The sequence below is a fragment of the Ptiloglossa arizonensis genome, chromosome 8, assembly GCF_051014685.1.
Source record: "Ptiloglossa arizonensis isolate GNS036 chromosome 8, iyPtiAriz1_principal, whole genome shotgun sequence".
In the NCBI taxonomy this organism is placed as follows: Eukaryota; Metazoa; Arthropoda; class Insecta; order Hymenoptera; family Colletidae; genus Ptiloglossa; species Ptiloglossa arizonensis.
In genome coordinates, this window is record NC_135055.1 from 9,022,090 (window position 1) to 9,045,919 (window position 23,830).

Consider the following 23,830-nt stretch of genomic DNA (forward strand, 5'->3'; position numbering starts at 1 on the left):
TAAACATAACTTCGATAATTAGGAGTATGAAAAGTTATAAAAATTGCTTCCCAGAAATACCATTAATCAATATACTCGTAGCTATGAAATAAAAAACGATTACATATTACAAAAATGCTCAATGACGTATATACGAATCAATTTATTTGTTTAAAATAAAAGGAATTGAGAAATTGATAATGATTCTTCGTTACTATTTTTCCTGCATTTGTAAGTTAATTTTGCTTTAGGAAAAAAAGTTTACTATCGTATCTATACTCAACGAAAAGTATGTACAAATTGTATATCTTGTAGTTATACTTTGCTTCATACTATTTTTTACAGAATCTTTTTGAAGTTTTCCCCAATTTTGAATATTATTACTTCTAGTCTGACACGTAAATGAAAACATCGTTACAAATTTAAACTTCCCAATTTCAATGCGTACTAACAATCGGACCGTGGGAAGTTACTATACCAGATAAAAGGAATACTATGAGGTGCTTCGGGCACACTCAGGTGGTAAAGAGATAGCCTTGAGGATACAAGCCGCCAAACGTGTTACATGCCACTTATTACAGAGCAACACAGACTCGTAACATTTATCTCCCTTGATGCTCCGGGCCCTTAATGTACTTGTGACTGGAAATTATACAGAATCGTCCCCAACCTCGACTCTTAACAGTCAAGTGCGTTGCCATTTTTGTAAACGTGTTCTCGACAAGTATCAAAACTACAAACTTCCTCTCATTTTCTAATTACATTGTCACTTTATCAGACTAAACGTAACATCGTGATACCATTCGATTTTAATGGTGATGATTGACATTTCTTCGTGTGCATAAAAATGATTGCACATTCTTGGGTTTACAATGCCCTATAAGATTAAATAATAATAATAATTAAATAATATTATCTTTTCAGTCAACAGGCTATAGAATGTCTTAACATTACCAATCAAAGTCGATTATTCATACGTGGTTAATAGACTAAAAATAGTACTATTTTATTCCAATTGGCAAGAATTTCTTTCATGTGTATAAAATTTGTTCTACGTTTCCAGGTTTATACCGTTCCAGAAAACCTAACATCATCTCTTCGACTAACGAGTTATCCACCGCCCTTACGCTGTTAGTCTCAGCGAGTGCATAATTTCCGCTCGGTAGTCGCATAAAATTAATGTAGCATGTTATCACATCTATCCCTTGGTAGATGTTGCACACCGTCCAATAATTAAAAAGCTGTTACATGTATAACGCGAGCTTTCTTTTGTTTGCGAACTGTACACAGCAATTTATGTTACTCATATATGACGCCAAAGTACTACACTAGTTTGCAATATAGCGCCTGAAGGAGATTATACTGATGCTTCCAATTTCCCCCAAGTGAGTAGCCACACGGAGCGAGTTGGTCGAGTTCGCTGTAAATTGTACTTCAAATATCATTGCTTGCTCGCATGCACAATATTCCATAAGTACTATATTAGACGAGGTAATCATTATTAACTCGACACAATCTCATTACGTAGTTGTGCTGTAAACCACGTCGAATCTCTTACGAAAGAATTCTCTTTGGCCAGCCACTTTGTGTCCCAGCCGAGTCCAGCGTTTACTTGTTAAGTACTAATTATATACGCAGCTCCGTGGCTCACCGTTGCTACCAATCCTTTAATGCTATCAGCTTTATTGCATGAATTTATAAGGCTGAAACTAGTTAGTTCTACGAGCCACGACCGAACATTCTTCGAGGAAAGTTCCAACGCTTGAAGCGTGTTCGTGATTCTCGTGATTTAATAAGTATCGTTTGTTTAACACCTCGTCTAGTCGTAGCTTTGAGTATATAGTTTTATTTTATTATTTATCTGAGAACGAAAAGATGCTTGATTTTCTTCCGTCATATTATCCAAAGACTCGTGAACAGAATCTCATCCATTTGGATTTTAGTTGTACCCTTGAACAATTTTCAATTAAAGAAAGCAATCGGTTAATGTTAATTTGTTAATCATAGATAGTGATTTACTTAAAAGCAATGTTGTAATTAACCATTAGTATTGTTTATATATATTGTCGTTTTTTCGTTTTCGTGGAAGTAAAAAAGTTTCCTTCTTCTCTCTTCCTGTTTCTTCCTTTTAACTTTAGACTCGGATACCCGAAAGTTTTCAGGAACCGTCCTGACTTGACCCGATTAATGCCTGACTCGACCCAAGGCTCGGCTATCCGTAGTTTTGGGTAGTTGCACATCCCTAATGTATACCTTATCTTACATACAACACAAATTTGTATAACTAAAGTTGTTGAAAATTAAATTTTCAAAGTTTTTTATTGCATCCATATTTTTTATAGAATTTATCATAATAGAAATACCGTTTTCCACTCATCTAGCCTTTATTATATCCCTCAAAAATGGGCCAAACTTGTTTTCTAGGTTCAGTAACTCATGTAATGTAATAAATTATAAGATACTTGACTAATTTATATTTGAAATGTAAATATTTCATCTTTATTTAGAAGATGTAAGTAGTAAGAAGGAAAGAGAAGATAAAAGGAAAAGTGTTGTGCATACGAAGTGCAAATACAATACTAACATTATTTCCAAGCAATATTTCCTATCCCAGATAATGTCGAGTAATCCAACTAAAAATTAAATGGTTTTATGTACTATTTTTTTCATAGAGCATGATAGTTTAAAGAGAGATATAAGCACTAATGTACTCCAGTTTGCCTGTGCAAAATCATTTATCTAATTAACATTTTGATTTGTAAAAAGTAGGTACGATTTTGAAAGTATAACTAAGAGCAAGAAATGTAGAAATATCGTGATATATTTATAAGTGTGATGGAACGTTACTCGTTATCGCTTATTATTAATTATTAGCACAATAGTATAATAAGTTCTTTATACAGATTTTTCTTAAATATCTTACGGAATTTCGAATTGATCTCGATATAATTGACACCAAGTAGAAAGTTATCTGAATTCCATTTATCTTTATTTCCGTTTCGCTCTGTTTTCGATAGGTGTACTCATTTCCTTCTGACAATTTAACTGATTGCAATTGCAGTAAATATCCGGTCTTGCTAATTGAAACGTAATAACGAACCATTCCGTTTTTGATCATGGATTTGCCGCAATTATTACGACGGTGATTTTCCGAAGGGCGAAAGAATACGGCAGTCGTCGTTCCCATTGCACAAGATTATCCGGATTGTCCAGGGTGCATTTAGGGGAGGTTTCACGTTATCCGAGTAATTCACCGTCACACACGGGGGTTGCGTTCGGTGAATTCGGTGGGAAATTAATATCATTATTTCACTATACCATGGGTATAATTGGTATCTATGCAGAACATTCCGGAATTATTGGTGACCATTGGACTGTCTGGTGAAGAACTAATTACATTTAAAAAATTATTTTCTTTAAATGCAAACTTATAGAGAATTATAAAATGTGTCTAACCATTTATCTGTCGAATTTTGTCCGTGGATTTTCTAAAAAAAAAAAAGCAAAATTTTCTTATATCATATTTGCAATATTTAAAGGCAGTTGCGATCAATATATTCAAATATTGCTATTCTAAAATTTGTATTCCTTTTGCTATTTTACGCTTTGTCATTTTAGTCATTACACATGGTTTCACTTGATTATCTGACGATTACACTCCCCGAGTTGACTTGGCCACGACCATTAAGTAATTAAGGAACATTCAAATATTATACGTCATTAATTCGCCGTTAGCTCTCTATGCAGAAATGTACAATGACGAGTTTTACTCACCAGGGAATATTCGAGCGTTTCAACTAAAAAGAATTCTAAAAATAGTATTACAATGTTCACATTGTAAACAATATATTTCTAATTGAAAAGTGTTATTTTTCTTCTAAACCCTATAAATACAAATATAACAAAAAAATTAATTTGCATTTGCGGGCCTCGGTCACTGGCTAATTAATCATAGTTCATGATCCTATGGAATTGTAGTATAAATGTTACTCGATAGATTGGTACAAACTTCGCATAATTTACTTACGGATATTGTTTCGTTGTTTTTCTTTACATGGTGATACGTTGAGAACAAGATATTTCACAAATATAAAAAGAAAATTGTGGTTCAATTTGGGAAAATGATAAAAAAAGCGTACAATTATGAGACCCAATTTCCTAAGAAGTTTCACTTACATAAGAAAACATTTTGTACGTATCAAACAGAAAATATTCAGGCATAGACATAATTTAATGAAACAAATTGTACATTCTGAAACAATTGTACAATGTTTTGATACATCACGACCTGATACATTAATTTGTATTATGTACTAAGTCTGCAACGAAGCGAGAAGGACTTTGCTTTTTGCATTATGGATGTCGTGCAAACATAAGGTTCGACTCGTGAAAGCTGCAAGTTGTCAATGGAAGATATAAATGCGGAACAGGAATTATGTTCGCGCAGACTGTTTTTAAAAATTTGGATACAAAACTCGTATTCTGTCGGTATCTGTATCTACGAAACTGGACGATAAATTTCTCGTGGCAGCTTGACGTTTTTTTTTTTTTTATATTGCCGACTAAGCTTTTTTCGCAAATTGAAACTGATCATGCGAGGCGTGCGTCAGGTAATTACAAAAGCAGTGCTGGCGAACTCGACGAAAACACGGACCAGCACTGCGTAATTGCATCGTCACACTATTCGTTTTGCGACTCGGTAATTAATGGGACGCGATTGTTCTTTATATTAAAGTCCGTTTTTATTAAAAGCTTTAAATCCATTGATGATATTTGTTATAAATTGCGCGCGATCGTTAACATCACACTGTTCTACCAGTGTATAAAAAGCACCAGAATGACGACATAAAAAGGTAATTTATGTTCGTATAAAGCGTCATAAATGCCGAGGTCTATTACAAGACGATTTTCGCGGCATTGATAAAGAGCTGCTAGTGCCATTATTATAGTACACTTTTTTCGATAAATACTATCGGCGATGTGAGCTCTTTACGGGAATCGATACCATAAGGTGCTCGTAAGTAATCTTTACATTTTCCGAGTTCCGTAAAGCACGCTGACGAATGATCGTTTTATACGAATTATATCTTTCAGATACGAATGTACACTCTCGAAATAAATTTCAAATGAAACACGATTTAACATTAAAATTGTTCAATTTTCTTCCACTTGTTTAGTATTCGTACCAAAGTCGAATATACGTTCTAAAATATTACTACCAAAATCGTAAAAGTATCGAAATCAATTATTAAAAAGAAGCAAAATATATTCTTCTCTACAAGTTTAAAATCTCTAATACATAAAGGTGGATTTATTATGTTAAATGGTTTTTTCTTTATTTTTTTGTTGCACACTCGTTCGGCGAATTTATTGGAAAATTATATTGCAAGTAAAAAGAGAAAACAAATTTATTTCTGTTAAAGTCGTAAAAGTATTGAAGTTACTTCTCTATAATTATATTTTCATTTATAAAGACCTGATTCAATTTTCAGTAAATTCGATCCATGGATGATGATAATTATCTCTTGTAATTTTTTGATTCTTCTATTATACATATTTATTATTTGTAACACTCCGAAAACGTTTTCAATAAATGTTAATGAAAATTACATTTTACATAATCTTCTTCTCCATTTTCTCTAATGTAGAGAACAATTAAATGGAATCTTATTTGTGGCATACTCGAAAGATATATTTTTTTCATCGAAAAAAAGAATTGGAAAATAATGAAAATAATTCCAATAGCTTGTCGTTCAAAATTCAAATATCATAGATGTTCATTCGAAACTGCAAAATTTAAGAATAATTTAACTACTAATATATACTGTGAGAAGCAACGTAATATTTCTTGCAACGTAATAAACATGTACTTAACGCTTCTTGTTATTTTAATATCGTTTTCTTACACGAATATTCTGTGAAAGCGTTTCAAACCGCGTAATACATTGCCAACATTAACACCATACAAGAACCTTAATCATGTTAAGACTCTATATCCCGAAGCTTACGTTCTTGAACTTGAGACACCAATTTGACTGTATGTAACACGGCACGTTTCATACCTGTTTGTGTGTGCATCTCGAAGTTAACAGTGCCTTGGGCGCATCTAAATCTTCGTGTAATGTGCTACTATCTGTAGACAGAGCTAATGCCACGAATATTACCAGGAAATTGTCGTCATTAAACTATTACTATTCGAATACTACCTACGTCAATATTACAGTTTACTTAATGTCAACCTATACATTGATATGTATCCCAAGCGATTGTCAAATCGATGTAACCTATATTTGCACGCACAATACATGTTGCCAACCTTTATGCGTCCATTTTCAGAATACTTTCTAAATATCACTCATTGATTGAAATTGCAATTGACCAATCTGTGTAGAATATCGAGCACAATCTAGAAATATTCGTTTGCTTAAATGAATTTACAACTTAACATTTTACAATGAATAAATTTTGCAAAATAGTGATTGGTAATTCTTTATTTGCAAAATCGTTCTGAATCGTCGTTTGTAAAATGTATTGTTTCACAAAAATGAAGAACAATAATATTATAAATAGTTAGCGAAATTTCGATTACGAACATTGCCTTTAATAATAATTGAATCTCGCTGGAATGCAAACCACCCACGTTATATTTCAAATGATGCGTGGAATAATAATATTGTTTAACGCGGCTATTGAATCGTTAAAGTAGCGATAACGGAGAATGCTGTAGTAATTATACTGTTGCGAACAATACGAGCGCGCTATCGGAAATATAAAGGAACGCATTGAAATTTCGATGTAATCAATATCCTACACAGCTTAGATGACTTTCTGGAGATAAACATAGGCACCACCACAAAAATCTCCATAACCTTTCATATAAGGGATCATAAATCATCGTGCCTCCCGTGTTCCTGCGCTTCCCATCGCCCTGACGCGAGACTTCTGGCTTTATATCGTGAAACCACGCTCTGTTTTATGTATTGCTCATACCTCAAGCTAGCACAGTCTGCGTGCTACTCGATAATATTTTCCCTTTGTGTACATATGCCTGATTAGATTACATCTGATTGTTCATTACGTTGTATCTTAAATACGACCTATATTCTCGTCTTCAAGAGTATAAGTTAAAGAACAATTGAAAGTAAAAAGAAAAACGAGACAATCGGTAGAGAATCTGAACAAGAGAACATACGTCGTCGAATGTATAATTATAAAAATGGTAATTGCAACGAACTGTTACCTAATAAATACGAACAGAAGAACAAACAATGAAAAACATACATTATCTTAACTAAATCTTTTTTTTTCTTGCCTTTAGATTTGCAAATGTCTCCATAGCACTTTTTATTTATTCTTTTTACCAAATTATTTTCTGGTGACAAAATCTCACAGTGAAGTATTGTAACTGTACACACATGCATACACACATGCACTCTCTATGTTTATAAAGTACCACACCACAGTTCCATAGCCCGTGGAAAGCGTGGTTTAACTACCTGAGCACGCTGGAATGTATTCATAGAGGCATCGCCGTGGACATGCCTGGCATAACAGAAAGAATTAAAAATCAGATTCTCGAAAATTTAACCGGATTCAAGAAATTTTCATCCTTTAGTTTTTTTTTTTTTTTTGGTTCATTTTATTTATTATTTTCACATTCTTCGTCTCCAAGGTAATATACACACGAAATGGCGCCTCCTAGTACGTAGTATCAAGGACTGTTGTCCGAGTTATCAATATCTTCAGAAGCCTTGGTAACAAATATAATGCGAATATTACAAAATAACTTTGTTATTTGCTGGAAGTTTTAGTTGCAATTTTATTTCGGGTTTGATCAATTCATTTTTCACATACCTCTTACGTATACATTTGTTCATATCTAGCTGCATTGCTATTATTGTATTCTCTAATCTCTTTTTTGTGCAATATTATTATAATTACTATCACTCAAATGTTTGTAGTAATAATCTTAATTTAATGTTTATAGGTTATATCGTCATATTCATTTTGAAGATGACCTCGAATAAAAGAACCGAAACGTAAATAAAAATAACTTGTTTTGGACAATCAAGTGTCATAATATAGGATTCCTATATTACTCATAATATATGAAATACAAAACATGAGATATTACAACGTTACAATTACATTCCTTATAATTTAGCTAAAATTGAGAAATTGGTGGGAAGTGAAGTTAACAATTTTGGCTTCTGGAAGTCCCACTTTGACCAATAATTGTTAGTAATTCACTACTGTCTTGTATGCAGGTTATGTTAACATTTAATACAGATCAATTTTTCCTGCAAATTGTGAAATCATTGAAAACAAGAATAAATTAATATCATGCTTTACTTCTTTCGGAAAGGTATTAAAAGGAACGAGTTTGTACATTGGTGAAAGTTTTATTCAACGATGCTTAAAGACCGAACAACAAGTTTCCTGGAATTGCACTTTAAATGTAGTTAAACGGTTCTTTTCAATTTTCTGTGGAATAAAGAGGACAAAGTTTCTTCGTCGTAAGTCCTATGGTTGTTTATTATCCAATACTAATAAGGAACTCGGTAATGCTTTCATACAGCAGCTCTTTATTCATCCTACATCTGTCCTTTTGTACCTATAAAAGTAGCACCATGTTTAAACCCCAGTAGTTTAAAATTAATGCATTCTCGTTACTTAAAGTCAAAGTACAATAAAGTGCACGTATTTAGTATCTAAAGAGAGTTAAATATCGGATCTAGTGAGATTAACGTAGCTCATTTGAATTATTTTATTAACATTAGGAAAACTAGATTAAAGCTGTGCATTGGTTTTTCTTCAAATTCAAGCTAACTGATTCTTCGAATGAAAATTTTCTATCTTTCAATGGCTACTGCAGGTATTGAACACAACCAGGAACAAATTATAAGATAATAATACAAGAGAGAACGAAATTACTAATTCATGCAGTAGTGATCTAATTGTAAACCATTTCATTCCGCATTGTGGTAAATACTTAATGTACAAAGTTTATTGTAACATTAAATCCTTCGCAGAAAATAGTTTAACCCTTTCGATTCTAAAATTTGAACACTTATAGATTCAATTTACAATTGAAGGATTGAAGAATAGCAAAGAAATGTATTTGTTAGTGAAATTTATACTAACAATTGGTTAAAAAATTGGAGTACATTTTTGTCTATTCTATCCTTTATATTCAGAATAGTTTCTTACATTTTCCTCGAGTACTGTTTACTTACTTTTCTCGTTTTCCTTCCAACAATTGAAATTTGTTCATGACTCGTACAAAAATTGATTGACCCTACTTTTAAAGAATTTTAATCTTTTTCTACTGTATATGGAATCAAAGATCGAGTTCCCAGTTAAGTACCTCAAATATTGTAGAGAGTCAGAGTATTGTATTTGAGATATTTTCTTAAAATATTTAAGCGGAATTGAAAACGACATGTACACCACTGCGCGTTTTTCATATCAATGCATACATACTTAGCAAGCTTTTACTCCTAGCAACGAACAGATCCCAAATGATATTCCCCTCGTAGGAAGATTTAACAAGTTTTTCTCGATTTCCGCTGCCCGAAAATACATGAAAGAAAGTAATCCTGCTCGACGAGGCGAACTAAAGCAGTGTCGTGCCATATCGAGGAGCAAGTCTGCTCCAAAAATTCTCTCGATTCTAAAGAAAAAGCAACCGCTAAACGACTCCTGGCACGTGATGCAATTCGATGAGACAGAATGAGAGCGCGACGCAAGGAAAATAAAGAAGTCGATTGTATATCCTTCTTGCAGCAAGTGAAATGACAAAGTGAAACTTACCAATGCGATATAATATTTCCCGTTTTTTCTATTCTATAATACTCCTGTATGCATCTTGTTTTTGCGTCTCACACGTGAGGATAAATCTACTTACTAACGATACCATTTCTTCTTCTCTTGCATACTTCAATAGATACTGTTCAAGGGAGGAAAACAATGAATATGATACAAATTAAATATAAATAATTTTCAAAAGTATGGTATAGTTGTAAGAAGCGATACGTTACAAGACATTACGCGTTTCTTAACACATTAAACAACAATTCACGGTTTGTTATAATTACGCAATGCTTTGCAGATTTCAATACTTCGAGTCTTGCTCTTAACAGATTTAAATAATTTTCGTTTTATGCAATTATAGTTTATGTAACCGAATTGTTTCATCTGCGTATTTTTCTATACATATTGCTCAATTCCTAGGGCTTGTTATTGTATCATTGAGCTTATTCGTAAAGTTTGTTCAATGTATGATTTATATACACACTATACTGCATTTTTGTAAGTTATCTCGTATATTTACAACATTGCATTGCTATATTTTTTAGTTTCTCTTGTCTGTTGATGGATTTTGTGTATTTTATTAAGCTGTTTTTATTACATTGAAGGATCATTATAAAATTGTTTTCACTGAAAATTCTTTTACTTTTTGCAAAAGAAAATGTATTCGAAAGTAACGAGTATAATTTTTCGTTGTTGAGATTAAACTTTATACTATTCCATACTCTGTACTTAAAAATATAAACTTTTACTGCTCGAAGTGACAGATCTCATAAAAAATGTAATTGTTCTGCAAATAAATAAACATAAATGAAAGTATATCCTAAATATTCAACGAAGAAATGAAAACGACATACAATGTACAAAAGATTGAAAGTTGAAAGATTAAAAATTGCTGCGGTCAACGACAATTACAATTTCTTCAAATTGACAATATACATGATTCAATACGAATACATCAAGTGTTTCGTTCGAACATCTTCTTGCCTACAAGGAGAGAAAGAGGAGGTACGATTGGTAGAAACAAATATCAATTAATAATGAACAAAAAGGGAAACAGTTCTCAACGGATACAAACGGATAAAATTTAGATGTACACCTGGGAAATGAATTTTTCTTTCCCGAATAACGCAACTAAATTTGTTTCGTAACCGAGGATCGATGAGATACTGAAACAACATGTACGTACAAAGTTAGACAATTGCGTCGTGATTTCCAAATTTAATGTTCCCGTTCCCAATGGGAAAGAAACTACTCGATCAAAATCCATTTGAAATTTCGAAACCACACTCGTTAATGCCTCAAGATTGATTGAACTCCGTCGTTTAACCGTTGATATCCAGGAAAGTTTCGTAATTTGTCGACAAATAATCATTATGAAACTGACGCTGATAATCTGTCGCACAAATATGACATTAATGCGCGGAACGATACATACGGCGTGCAATAATTTTATTTGGGCACAGGTACTGTCAACGGGAGATATCGACGGCCGTTCCGCGCGAATAAAGCGCGGACGATCCCGGTCGACGTGACCGGAATCTTGTTTGTCCGTGTCGGCAGAGAAAATTACGCACGAGCGCTGTTTAAGCTCTTGTATTTGTGCGCTTGTCAGCTACTTTCGATTGCGTGTGGCCCCGCGGTGCCTCCCGCGGTGCGAATTCCACCCGAAGAGGACCGATTCTAGCCAGATAAATGAGAGGGATACAGTGGTCGATTACACAGGAAAAATCGCGAGCACGCGAAGCACTTTACGATTCAATTCGCCATGGTAAATCACGCGTGAACGAGAATCGATTTAATGTTCCCGGGGCGCGTGTACGTGATGCGGACAATGCGTTTCACTCCACCCTCCCGAAATACACGATGATGAATGAGCTTTGGCTAGTCGTGCGCTGAAAAGTTGGTTATCGCGTAAAGATACGGCGATTTGTACCACCGTACTTACGTTTCATCGATATTAAGGATTTTGCGACACGAAACTTAACGACGGAATGAAATATACCGCAGTTAATCGCGAAATATATTCGAATGCATTAAAACCACTGTTCGGAGTGGACTGAGAATCGTGATACAGTCACGAAGGGATGATATTGCGTGCAAATATTATTCGTGAATGTGCGATAAAAGTGTTTCGTGCAAGGTTACGTTTTAGAACGAATCGATTTTGTAGATTGTTCGGGTGTGCGTTAGCATATTTGACAAAATGTAATCTGATTGATATATAACGTAACAACCACGTAATCAAGTTACCGCTCGATGATTATAATTACCGAGCAATCGATGATAATGATTATTGAATAATACAAATAATCAACGCTAATGTACTTATCAGACATGATTAACTCATTAACCATTTATCGCAAAGTGATTAGCCCTTTCATTCTAACCGATTCGATAAATTAATGATAAATTTCACGAGTACAAGCTAATCATTTATGATCCCAGATTTCACTTGTAGTTTATGGTTATTGATTAATGGTAGTGAAAGTTAACGACTATAATTATCATAATTATTTTGATCAATTGGTTACAATACCAATCACAAGGTAACCGATAAACATGGCTACCCGGTCTGTTTTGCATCGATCCTACTATCTTTTGACTGATACAAATCAGTTCAAACGGATAACGCCATCTTTAGTAATTACAAACACCAATGTAAGTAGAAGAGATGAGCGATAGTCAGACATGTTACCCAAATTCTATTCAATCTCTGTTCACTCTTATCCGACAAGTATTCAGAATCGATTTCCTCGAAAATGAAACCTTGAATAAAGAAATGTTAGTCAACATTTTCCGTATACTTTGATACGAAGGATCATCCCATTCCTCAATTGAATTATGAATTTTTGCCAATTTCATATACAGAGTGATTTATGAATGCATGTCCATAATTTAAGAGCCAAGTATACACATCGAAATAGGTAAAATATGACAGATGAACATGTAAAATGTCAAACATATATCCTATGTACCTTACTTTTCGAATTGTAAAGAATAAAAAAAAAATATTCGAAGTGTATACTTCGTGCCTCAACACACGCTACACGCTACAGCATGCCTTAGCATTGAGTTCGTTTTATTTTTATGAAAGCAATTCCTGAAATTGGAACATGTTTATTCTAACCGTATCAATGGAACATGTTTATTTTAAATGCATCAATGGAACATGTTTATTCTAAGAGTATCAATGTCTCGGTCCAAGTTACAAGCTCTCTTTCAAATAACTTCGTACATATTGAAACTTGATTAACAGTTATAACGATAAATAGTTTTTGAAACAATATTTACTCATTATTATTTGTGTTATATTATTACAAAGAATATTTGGGTCAAAACGTCCAAATAAACACAATGTTTATGACAATATTAGAATATTTTAACTCAAATTTTTATAAAACTTTGGATTTAAAATGTATTTCGTCAATGTAATTGTGTACGCATCAATTATTTTAATATATAAACTTAATTGAAAGTAAATTGGGATCAGGAATGTGCCTATATCGTTCTAATAAGCTGGTTAATCTTTCAGGATTTTCTTCCTTTCAATATTGGTTCGCTAAATTCTGATTTTCAAATATCAATGAATCGCAATCAAATGAAATATACCTGCTTTCACACGGTTGTTGCTCCCTGAATTTCGATAATTATTTTGCTTTGCGGTATGTAACGGTACTGGTCAAGCATTCGTGACCGATGCAACATCAATGAGAAAAATTTAAATTAAAATCTCCAATTTTTCAACCCATAGACATGTGAATTATATCATTGCACTATTTCCTTATTGAAATTCTTGTGTCTATTTTACGCGTATTTTAATAAATTTGAAGGTGTTTACGTGAGTAAACACTATTATAAGTGAGTTTAATATAGGTAAATAATCTAATAAAATGGGCAAACATTAATGTACAACGACGGACAAAGAAAATATTAATATCTATAGCAACAATTTTGATGGACTTGAATATAGCCTTAATACATTTATTAATTTTCTTTTAACGATGTTTTCATGTTTAATGACTATTATTATTATTCGACAACAATTTTATCGACAAACAATTTTTCTGAACAGTCTCCCACAACAGGAACAAGTTTCGATTTCAAGAATCAAAACTAGTCGGACAAGATTTTTCCCTTGTATATTGTATATGTATAGTATTAATTATATAAATTAAACAAATTTAATTTTTTGGAAAACCAAAGTACACAACGAATACCGAGTTGCTAATAACTCACTCGAGTGTTACGATCGCAAACAAGAACAAAAGTACAATACTTGCTGGACTGTCTTTTGCAATTGTCCATAAACGACGAAGTCGTATTTGTACCGCTAATAGTTCGACAATAAACTCTTTCTTCAAATATAGTTATCGGTAATCTCTTTATAATTACACAGCGGGAAGAATACAATAAACAAAGCGCGTAAAATAAATCGATGGAACGCCACCGGGTCCGTTTATGAGTAACTGTGAACGATATTTCGAGTGCACGCGTTCCGCGTGAAATTTCGTTGTAGCCACTTGAGTAGCCGCGTTTCTGTGATTGCACAATTACGAGCAGTGATTATTTGCTTTACCACAGTGTGTCACTGCTGCCTCGGACATTGTATTTTCCGTCGAATGGACGTACGACCGCAGTGACTTTTAATTATTCAATTAGCACACGTACTCTGTAAAACGCTACCAGGCACGCTGCAACCCCGTTTAATTTCTAAACACACAGGATAAACACTCGCGCGCGTTCCGTTGTTGCCGTAGCCTGCAGCCCACGTTCGTATCAACGGGTTCTTCTCGTTATTAATACGAGACTCCGCGCCTTCATTAATAAAGCAGTGTCCGCGACATTCGGAAACACGAGCGCGCAGACTTATCGAGCGGATATGGAACGTCTGGTTCCGAAACTTAAGATCGGTTCGTTCGCTTTTAAAGTGCTTCATAAACTGGCGAAGTGAAACGCTAGGGTCCGCAAGCAGCCGCATTATGCAGACGTACGAAGATGCGGAGGTGAACGATGCGTCCTAATGCAAGTCCCATATCTGCGCTCATAAAGTTGTTAAAGCGTTGAAATTAATTGTAACTATCCGCCGTGGTCGCGGTAGTTTGCGTCGCGGGTATTACCGATCGAGAGTGCAACATACGTGTGAAAATTCAGTTCAACGTTCAACAACGCACGTGGCCTCCCGTCGAACTAAACTTTCCAAACTTTCGTGCGTGTTCATAAACAATCGTTGAACACTATTTCGGCGCGTTTAAAACGGACAGTGTCGTTAGAGGCGCTACGATTGAACTGAACTTTCGAGCGAACAGTTTGATCGTTGCATCGAGATCGTAACCGTAACGTTACCAAAAATATTGTTTTGCGAATAACAGGGAAAGCTTCGAAACTTCGTCGGCGACACTTAACGGAACATTTACTTCTGAAGATGATTTCAGTTTATACCGTATACGCTATCCGGATCTTCGTGCCGTTCAGCGCAAAACTGTTCCGCAAGTTTTCAATTCCCAATGTGAATTCGCTCTGCATATTTTTCTAGAAACGCGTTAAAAAGTAAAATGACACACGTGCCACGCAAACCGGGTGAAACTTTGTTCAAGAGTTGAAAGTGGAACGATCTCGAATTTTTACGTTCCATTTTGAAGCTCTCCGCACGCATTTCAACGCGATGGTCACGTATTAATACAGCGAGTTGCGAGATTGGCCAGCGCACACAGAGACGAGTGCCGAACCAACGAACATTTCGATTCAATTCTTGGCTTCTCGAACCGCACGGTGAACGTTACGCGAACTTCCAAGGAAGTGGGCGATGCATGCGAATGTATCCCGACGAACCTATAGGAGTTCTTACTTCGATGCCTGGGGCGAATTCGAAGGGTAATTGAACGAGTTCGGAGTACGTTTCGCGAATTTTTGAGGATGATCTTCCACGTACCTTGGCCGACCGCAATCCCTTCGATAACCAGCAGAAAACCAGCGAGTATCAGAACAGCGAGCCAGCGACACAGCATTTTTAACACTTCGGTCACTCGTTTCACCTGTCGATCGTTCCCCGGTCGAATCGTTTCTGCTTGTCCCGGCGCGCACACCAGCGAATCGAAATTGACGATAGATCGGGTTAAATCAGCTTTAAAATCGATGTTTCGGTTGGTTTTCCGCCCTACTGGTTTTCCTCGAACGTTTCACACGTTACCCTTGGAACACACTCTGCGTACTGTATTATGCAACTTGCTCCAGTTATCGTATCCGCGATTCGAGACACTGTGTCGGATGTTTCCTAAAATACGTGACGTGCACGTATTATCAAGAGTCATCGATCCTTCTTCGGTCTCGCGGGTGCGGAATACCCAATTGGTAGTTACGTACGAATTTCACCGCGAAACGAATCAGATACCGGACGAAACCCGCTGTCCGCGATGTTTCCCGTCGATGTCGATACTTTGTCGATGTATCGTCAAGTTCTCCGATGATAACGGATAATACCTCACGGGTACCCTACCGGTAATCCACCGTAAAAATCACGCAGCGATGCACCATAAAACCAGAGATTCACAATAAATCGCACGTCGAATCCCGCGGTAGATGTTTCCCGATACACTCGCAGGATACTCGGGGAATGTATCGGCCGATGTTGACGCAACAACGGCGACGCAACAAAATCCCGCGAACTGGTACACAAAACTCTTAAATACGTCGTTGGGGCTGTGCCGCGACGAAACCGAATCGCAACCCGTGGATACCGCGTTTAAAGCCACGCTCCGAGCGTTGCCCGATCGCGCGTGAATCTTTGCCCACGATCATCGTCACGATCGACACACGACTGTTGCTCGTTTCGCGCATCTTTCTCTGCGTGTCTCTGTTCTAATTCATCGCGGCGATCGGTTCCCTGTAACGTGAACCAAGGTGAACGCACGATGAACGTGAGACGACTCGTTCCGCGAACGATCGTTCGACGAACACGTTCGTAGCCAGGATAAAATAACGCGCGGGGGCACACAGTACTGAGAGGCGTCTTCGTCGTCCTCGTCGTCGGCGTCCCACGCGACGACGTTGAACGCACATGGACCAGCCGCGTATACACGGATGCGGTGCCGCTCGGCGTCGCGGCGCGAAGTGATTCTGCGGGGACTGTTCCCAGTGCGCGCATGCGCCCCGCTTTTACTGCGAACCAGGCGCGGACGTGTTACGCGCAGACCACTTCTACTTCACGCGTTCAAGGGGCGACTGCTTCGGTGCAGCGGTGCAGGAATGCACGTCGGGGCTGCTTGTCGTCGGGTCAGCTGCTACAGAGCCCTCCACCGCGATAGAATCTTTGAGGGTATCGTCGCAGGGAATCCTGTGTTCGGCAAGAATCTAGAGAATTCTTGCTTCGAGTGTACGGGACAGGAAACGTTTATGCCAGTCTTATCAGGATTGAGAATTTACCGTGCATTTGTAAATAAAATGACGAGTAACAATACGACCGTGCAATACCACGTTCAGCTTCGTTTTTCTTTATTTCCCGTTTATACGTTTTATAAACTTCCTCGGTTTTCAACATTTCACTGCCGGCTAAGAAAGGTATTCTTCGCGTGCAGTGAATTATTTGGAGTAGTAGATAAATATAGACAATTTTATCGGTTTCAATGATATTTATCGATAACGTACAATGATCTTAAATAGTATGCTTGGAAGAGTTAATACTATTTATTGGTCGTGAGAGATATCTCTGAACGTAGATTTATTTGTTTTATTCGGTATTTCGGTCTATGGGGATGACTTTGTTCGGGAATCGTTTAAATCTTAACATAAGTAGAATGTAATACCGCAAACGCATAATATGTACGAGGAAAAATTATATTCAGGGTTTCCTGTTCTACTACCAATAAAGAGTTTTTATTTTCTTAGATGTACTAGTTAAAGTTTCATATTTGTCGAGTCAAGTAATGCAATTATATTTATCGACTTATTTTTATTAGAAAAGTTCGTTTAAATGAAAACCAATAAATTTCGGATTATAAATTAAAATTTTGTGCGAGTAGCAAATGAGTTTTTATATAAAACGTGACACGTTCTATAAGAAATATATTTTAAGTACTCTTAACTGCAACGTCTGTCTTATGAATCGTTATATTGCGTCGATATCAAACTACTTACAATGATTTATAATAAGTGTCACCAACTGTCACAAAACACAGTTTAACAGAGATCATTTATTTATTACAGTATCACGTACGATATTATGCATACAGTTCTAGCTTCGTATGGCCACGTTGCTACTGGAAAAGCAACATTTTTGTACAAAATAATTGCACATACTTATTTGCTATATTGCATATGTACATGGAGAATCACCGTCACCTATTTCCATTGACGTTGCGTTTACCAGTATACATTGTATAATTGTGAATAAAGAGGACTACTTAAATAGAACTGCTGACAATATAATCCTAAAATTACAACGAGTAAAAAGTAACTAGCATATGAACGTGGACTGGAATTGTGTCGTTTTACAAAAAAAAAGAAGAGAAAGGACACGAAAGTGATGTTGACTATATATTTTATTTAGATAAATTGATCTTTGTCGTCATTCTATGTACAAATAAAGTAGAGGTAATCTTTGAAATCTATACACTTTGCGAAGTATTTCAAATTTCTCGTTAAATCATGTGACGATTTCATTCCATTACAGACGAAGGTTTTACAGGAGATACCTGTAATCTTTAAAATAGTGAAAGATAATCTATTTGATGTTTTCATTTTCTCGATGGAAAGGTCCAATCGCAACCATCAACCAATACAGGAACTTCAGATACGTACACATACTGTATGTATGTACATATAACTTTCAGAATTTAATAAAATTCTAGCGAGTCTATCGTTTTCTCTTTAAGTATTTGGTGGCGTAAGTATCAATGGTCCATGAATTTTTTAATTAAATTATTTTCATGTTTCTTGAACATTTCTGAGACATTCACCAGCTTTTCACACGTAACTAGATACAGGTTGTTCCATTGAAACTAACATGAAACAAATTACACGTTTAAAGCTCTTGTAGAGAGAAAAAATTCCACGAGGCAAAGTTAAATGGTTTAGAATGGAGCATGTTTTAGCATTAATTTTATAAACTTTTTATATCGTACCCCATACTTCTAAATCGACTGATCAATGCACTTTTTGCTTGTCAATAAGAAAGTATTGATACACTTATACCTTAAAACTACTAGTTTAAAAGTTATTGCAATTTCAAGCTTACTACATTAAACAATGTATTTTGGCAACAACATTAAATATTACCAAAGGTGACTTAATTCGCATCTTAAATAATTTAAAAAAAATACACGAAAAAAGTTTTCCGAATGCAATATAGAATCTAAACTAGTAGTTTTCGTGCTTGGGTACATAATGCTTTCTTGTAAAGAAGGAAAAAATGCATCGATGAGTCCATTTAAAATATGGAGTTCAATGTAAAGAGATGGGTGCATTTGAATTTTTCAGATGCATTAATGCACAAAAGTGCATGAAATTAATATCAGAACATGCTCCGCTCCAAAGTTCTATTTACAAATGTTTTAAAGATGTAACTTATCAGTCACCATATTGTGGGACATCCTGTATACATAGATCGATAAATGCAGGGAGTTTTAATTAGTAGAATGTGCCACAAAGCAAATTAATTGGCCATTAAAACTCTTCCCGTCCATCGATTCTTAAAATAAATCGTTACGGAAGTATATAAAAAATAACTTACTGATTGAACATTTATATACATACATTTCATAATGTTAGATTAAGTCTACCGTATATTATACTTTTTCCATTTTTATTTTCCATGCTAAAGACTACTGATCTGTTAATAAATTATCTACTCCTAATTTAATTGTGTACGGACAATGACGAATCGTATCGTCAAAATAATGTTCTGAACTTTGGACATTGAAATTTACTGCACGAAATCAATGTTTTCTCACTTTTATGTACTTCTCGACTCGAATATTTATAAATGATTCACTAATGAACACTTAATTTTCTTGTGAAAGTAAATTGGACCATAGAAAGAGAAATTATTGTTAACCCGGATACATGCTTCAGTAATATCGAACAATGCATAAAGTATGGTAGTATTAGGATCGGGAGCGCTGCATGTAACGGGCAGTTAAGGATTCAAGTATCAATTATTGAAATCACTTTTACTCGGTAATACGTTTTCAGCGAGTTACAAGATTAACTGCAATTAATGGAAGCGGCGAGTCAGAGATTTATGCTCCCTGAGCTCCGAGGAAAAGTATGGAAAGCGTCTAGGAAGAAGTTATGGAATCCACGTGCATTTCGCACGAATCCAACATAAATTATCTTCCACGTTCGCCGTAAATGTACAGACTGCATAAAGCTTTCGTTATCGTGGTTTTCACGTTAAATCCAACCGGCCATCCCCAGCACGTTGCATTTAAGAACGGCACAAGACGCGCACTAATCTTCACGTTCTTCTTCTCAACCATAGGATTTTGAAGAAAGAAAATGCTACACCGTATTATCGTCCAGTATGCAAGCCAGGTTTTCTCCTTGACTTACGAGAAAAGCTCTGTTTAAAAAATGCTCTCGGAAACTATGTTTTTATCCCTTTTAAACGCTCGAATTGCAGAAAATATTTGTAGAATTTATTTACAGACTAATACCTGCGAGCACACCTCTGAAATTCTTTCGAAACGTTGGATCACAGGTGACAACAAAAATTGGAAACGTATGCTCCGTGTATATCCTTAAATAGATCAGAATGTTGTCCGATCTATTCAATTCGTATCGTAATGATTTCGTGACGTACAATAGTGTGAAATTTTCAAAAATTTTATCAAAAACTTTTTTTAGCGATGTCGGTGGGCATTTACAAAATTGTCCGCCTTTTAATAACTCTTGCTACGATTTGATCTCATTAACACCACTTGTCTATAGATGGCGAAGGGTCGTTGCGTAGTTGGCACCGGATTTCGCGCCGATAAATTTCTGTAAACAGAAACAGATTATGCTTCGCTATCAATGTGTTGCAGTTTGGCAACACTGGCCGACTCTTGTGAGAGTTCGATAATTCGTGAACCAGGCACAAACAATTATGGCTGGCAACGGAGTTTGCTACAAGAAATATCATTTATACATGGAATTTCGTATCAATTATCGGCGCACAACGATCGTAAATATTACTTGGAGAAATTCAGAATTATTCGAAGAAACAACCACAAATAACAATAGCTACGTGATTGAGTATTTGAAAGCGGTTCTTGTTATTAACGAAACGTAAACGTTTCGGTTGAATGAAATCATTCGCGAAAGCCAGCAGTTTCAGATTAATTAGGAAAGTATTTTATCTTCATTCTGGTGGCATGTCTGTTGGATTTGATTAAAATCGGACAATACAATTAAGCATTTCATTATTGAAGAACTATAGGTAAGCGTTGTATTTTCGTGACAAGAAGAAAATAGTTTAACAGCGCCGCCGCATATTTCTATTTACGAACAAGGAATATTAAGATAATTGAAATTACTAGGTAAAGAAACTTTCACTTTCCAACAGCGTCAAATTCTCTACGACTAACATTTGGCTAAATAGTTTTAGATGAAAGAAATGTTTTGTATAATAGTAACTCCTCCTTAAGGGACGTTTATTCTCCTTAAGGGACGAAAGACAAGGTACAGAATCGAAAAAATTAAAAACTTTTTCCATATATTATTAGAAAGTTTAATGTTTTAAAAGTATGTCTCTAAAATTTCGTTTCGAAATTCGAAATGGTAAGAAAGTTACAGACTATTCTCATAAACGTGTCAAATTGTTCAAAGGGATCATCCGGTAAGTTCGAATGCGCATAATTGCTTTAATTGGCTGTCAACATTTTCAAAAATACGACCATTATTTACTGTTAATACTCGTGTAAAAATATAACATACATATTCATTATTCTGCAATAGCGAAGGATTGCTTAAATTTTAGTCTAAAGAATCCAATTTGCGCAGAGTTAATTAAGTTCAACCTTGATTCAACAAACAGCTCCATAGACCAGAATTAATAATCCATTGGAGGAAGTTTGTTTGTTGATTATTAAACACCCGAGTGTACGGAACTTTCACTATCGCATACATACTTCACGAAGAGTGTACGGAATGAATACCTATTCGTAGACCAGCATTTCCTCGGAACAAACCATTTTCTTCCACCCCTCTTCACCATTTGGGTGCATCTTCATTTCACAGACTGTTGAGTAATCAAAAGATAAAAATGGAAAGGGGGACGGTAATACGCGCGATCCTTAACAGTTTAATCAGTGGTTTGTCGCCTTGTGGTCCGTATCGTCTTTCTCAGGTGGAAAAGAGCATTCAGCGTTGCTCTCTTCATTTTTGATAACTTCTTTTAGCTGGTATTCCAATAACGTTGAATCCCTTGAAACGGAATGCTCACTTTCTTTCAGCCACGTTATCAGTCTATCGCGCCGGTTTTCCAGGCGGTTTTAGAAGCTTCCGTGTACATGTTGGCCCGGCTTTTGCGAATCAACGTAAAAGGATAGGTACCAGCCCGTGCTTGGAAACACCTTTCACATCGGATTGATCGAACGGATCTGGAGCAGAATGTTCTGCGTGTTACACGCTGGTATGGTCGAACATACGTACGCTACCGTCCATGATGGTCTTCGTTACTGTGCGTTGCTGGTACTCTCACGGTTTGTCGAGACGACCCCAGCATGCGCTCCAACTACCGAGAGAAACTGATGTCGATTTCGAGATAACGGAATGCCGAATGAGACCAACTAGATAAGAAAATGAATTCGAATACGTGGAATGTGTGAGCGTCAGATGATTAGAGGTACCCAATATCAGCTTCAATTGGAGCGTAAGTTTTGTATTTTAGGCTCAAGTATATTCTTAATTGTAACACGTTAGAATTCATGTACCTGGAACATTCATGCAACGTAATTGCGGTAAATGCTTTAGCTGGAAGCGTTCACACGTTGAAATCCACGGTGCTCACTGGCGACCGGTGTTCCAAAATTATAACGATTCTTTGAAGAGCTTAGAAGACACGAACTCTGATACTTGTGAACTTTTAAATAACATTACTCTTGTTGGTAATAATATAAAGTAACAAGAATATTGACAAATTATTGAATATTTCTATTTCTTATATTACGGTTTGAACAAATATCGTAGACATCGTTAAGTATGGAAAACTGACGTGTTAAGAGATACTATTCAGTACGTTAACAATCTGGAACGGAATTACTATTCTCGGAAAACGAATTTTTCAATTTACAGGTGCATAAAGATACTTAAAAGTATTACTTTTAACATTTAATTACTATCAACGCATTGTAGAGAGATCGACGTTGTTAATTAATTGAGAATCCTGGTTTATTTAATTATGGGGATAAGCTAACGATTTCTTTTAAAGAATCGAACATTTTTATCTCGAATTGAAGCCAGATATTGTATATTAAGGTAGCAGGATACAACAACGGGGAAGAGAATAGAGTAATATTTGAGGATGAACTAGATTCAATTATCGTGGACAAAATTTGATCATCTAGCGAGATACTGCTGTATATGATCGTTAATTGTGATAAAATTTGATATATTAGCCAGGTACTACCGTATATAATCGTTAATTGAGACCATCAGTGTTTTATTGCTGTGGAGCTGTACTGTTTCTTTGTTCAATTCTTTATTTATGTTCTTTACCTTTTTTTATTTATTACTTTTATAATAATACGTTTCAGTAGCAGTGATGTAAATGTAAATTTTGTACATTTTTCTCTCATTCACTTCTAATTCGCTTTTTAAATAATATCTTTAATCGGAACAAAAAAAAATTTAAGTTGATTTGTTAACGCTATGTGCGATGTTTATACTTTTGAGAACATACAATTGAAAACAAATATAACCGATCATTTTATTAGTTTCGAAGAAGCTTTTGCAATTAAGAAAGCTTTTTCGTACTACGACCAATGGTTCGATAGTTTAAATAAACACAAGTTTAGAAGATATACAAAATATTCACACCTGTTTTGATTATTGATCAGTTTCT

The 23,830-nt window shown here is 35.4% G+C and overlaps 1 protein-coding gene across 2 annotated transcripts in view; it reads right to left on the bottom strand.

Moving 5' to 3' along the window:
• The window catches only part of Dpr1 (defective proboscis extension response 1), a 524,933-nt gene extending 508,057 nt beyond the window's left edge, over positions 1-16,876 (bottom strand). Inside the window, exons 1-2 of one of the 2 annotated variants that reach the window (XM_076318179.1) lie at positions 16,153-16,876; positions 15,722-16,063 (exon numbers count right to left, since the gene is read on the bottom strand). In XM_076318179.1, coding sequence (XP_076174294.1) covers positions 15,722-15,797 — 76 coding nt within the window. In that variant the 5' untranslated portion in view covers positions 15,798-16,063; positions 16,153-16,876. Of the gene's footprint in view, positions 1-15,721 lie in introns of both variants that reach the window. The other variant, XM_076318178.1, reaches the window with a different exon arrangement.
• Between the last annotated feature and the right edge of the window lie 6,954 nt (positions 16,877-23,830).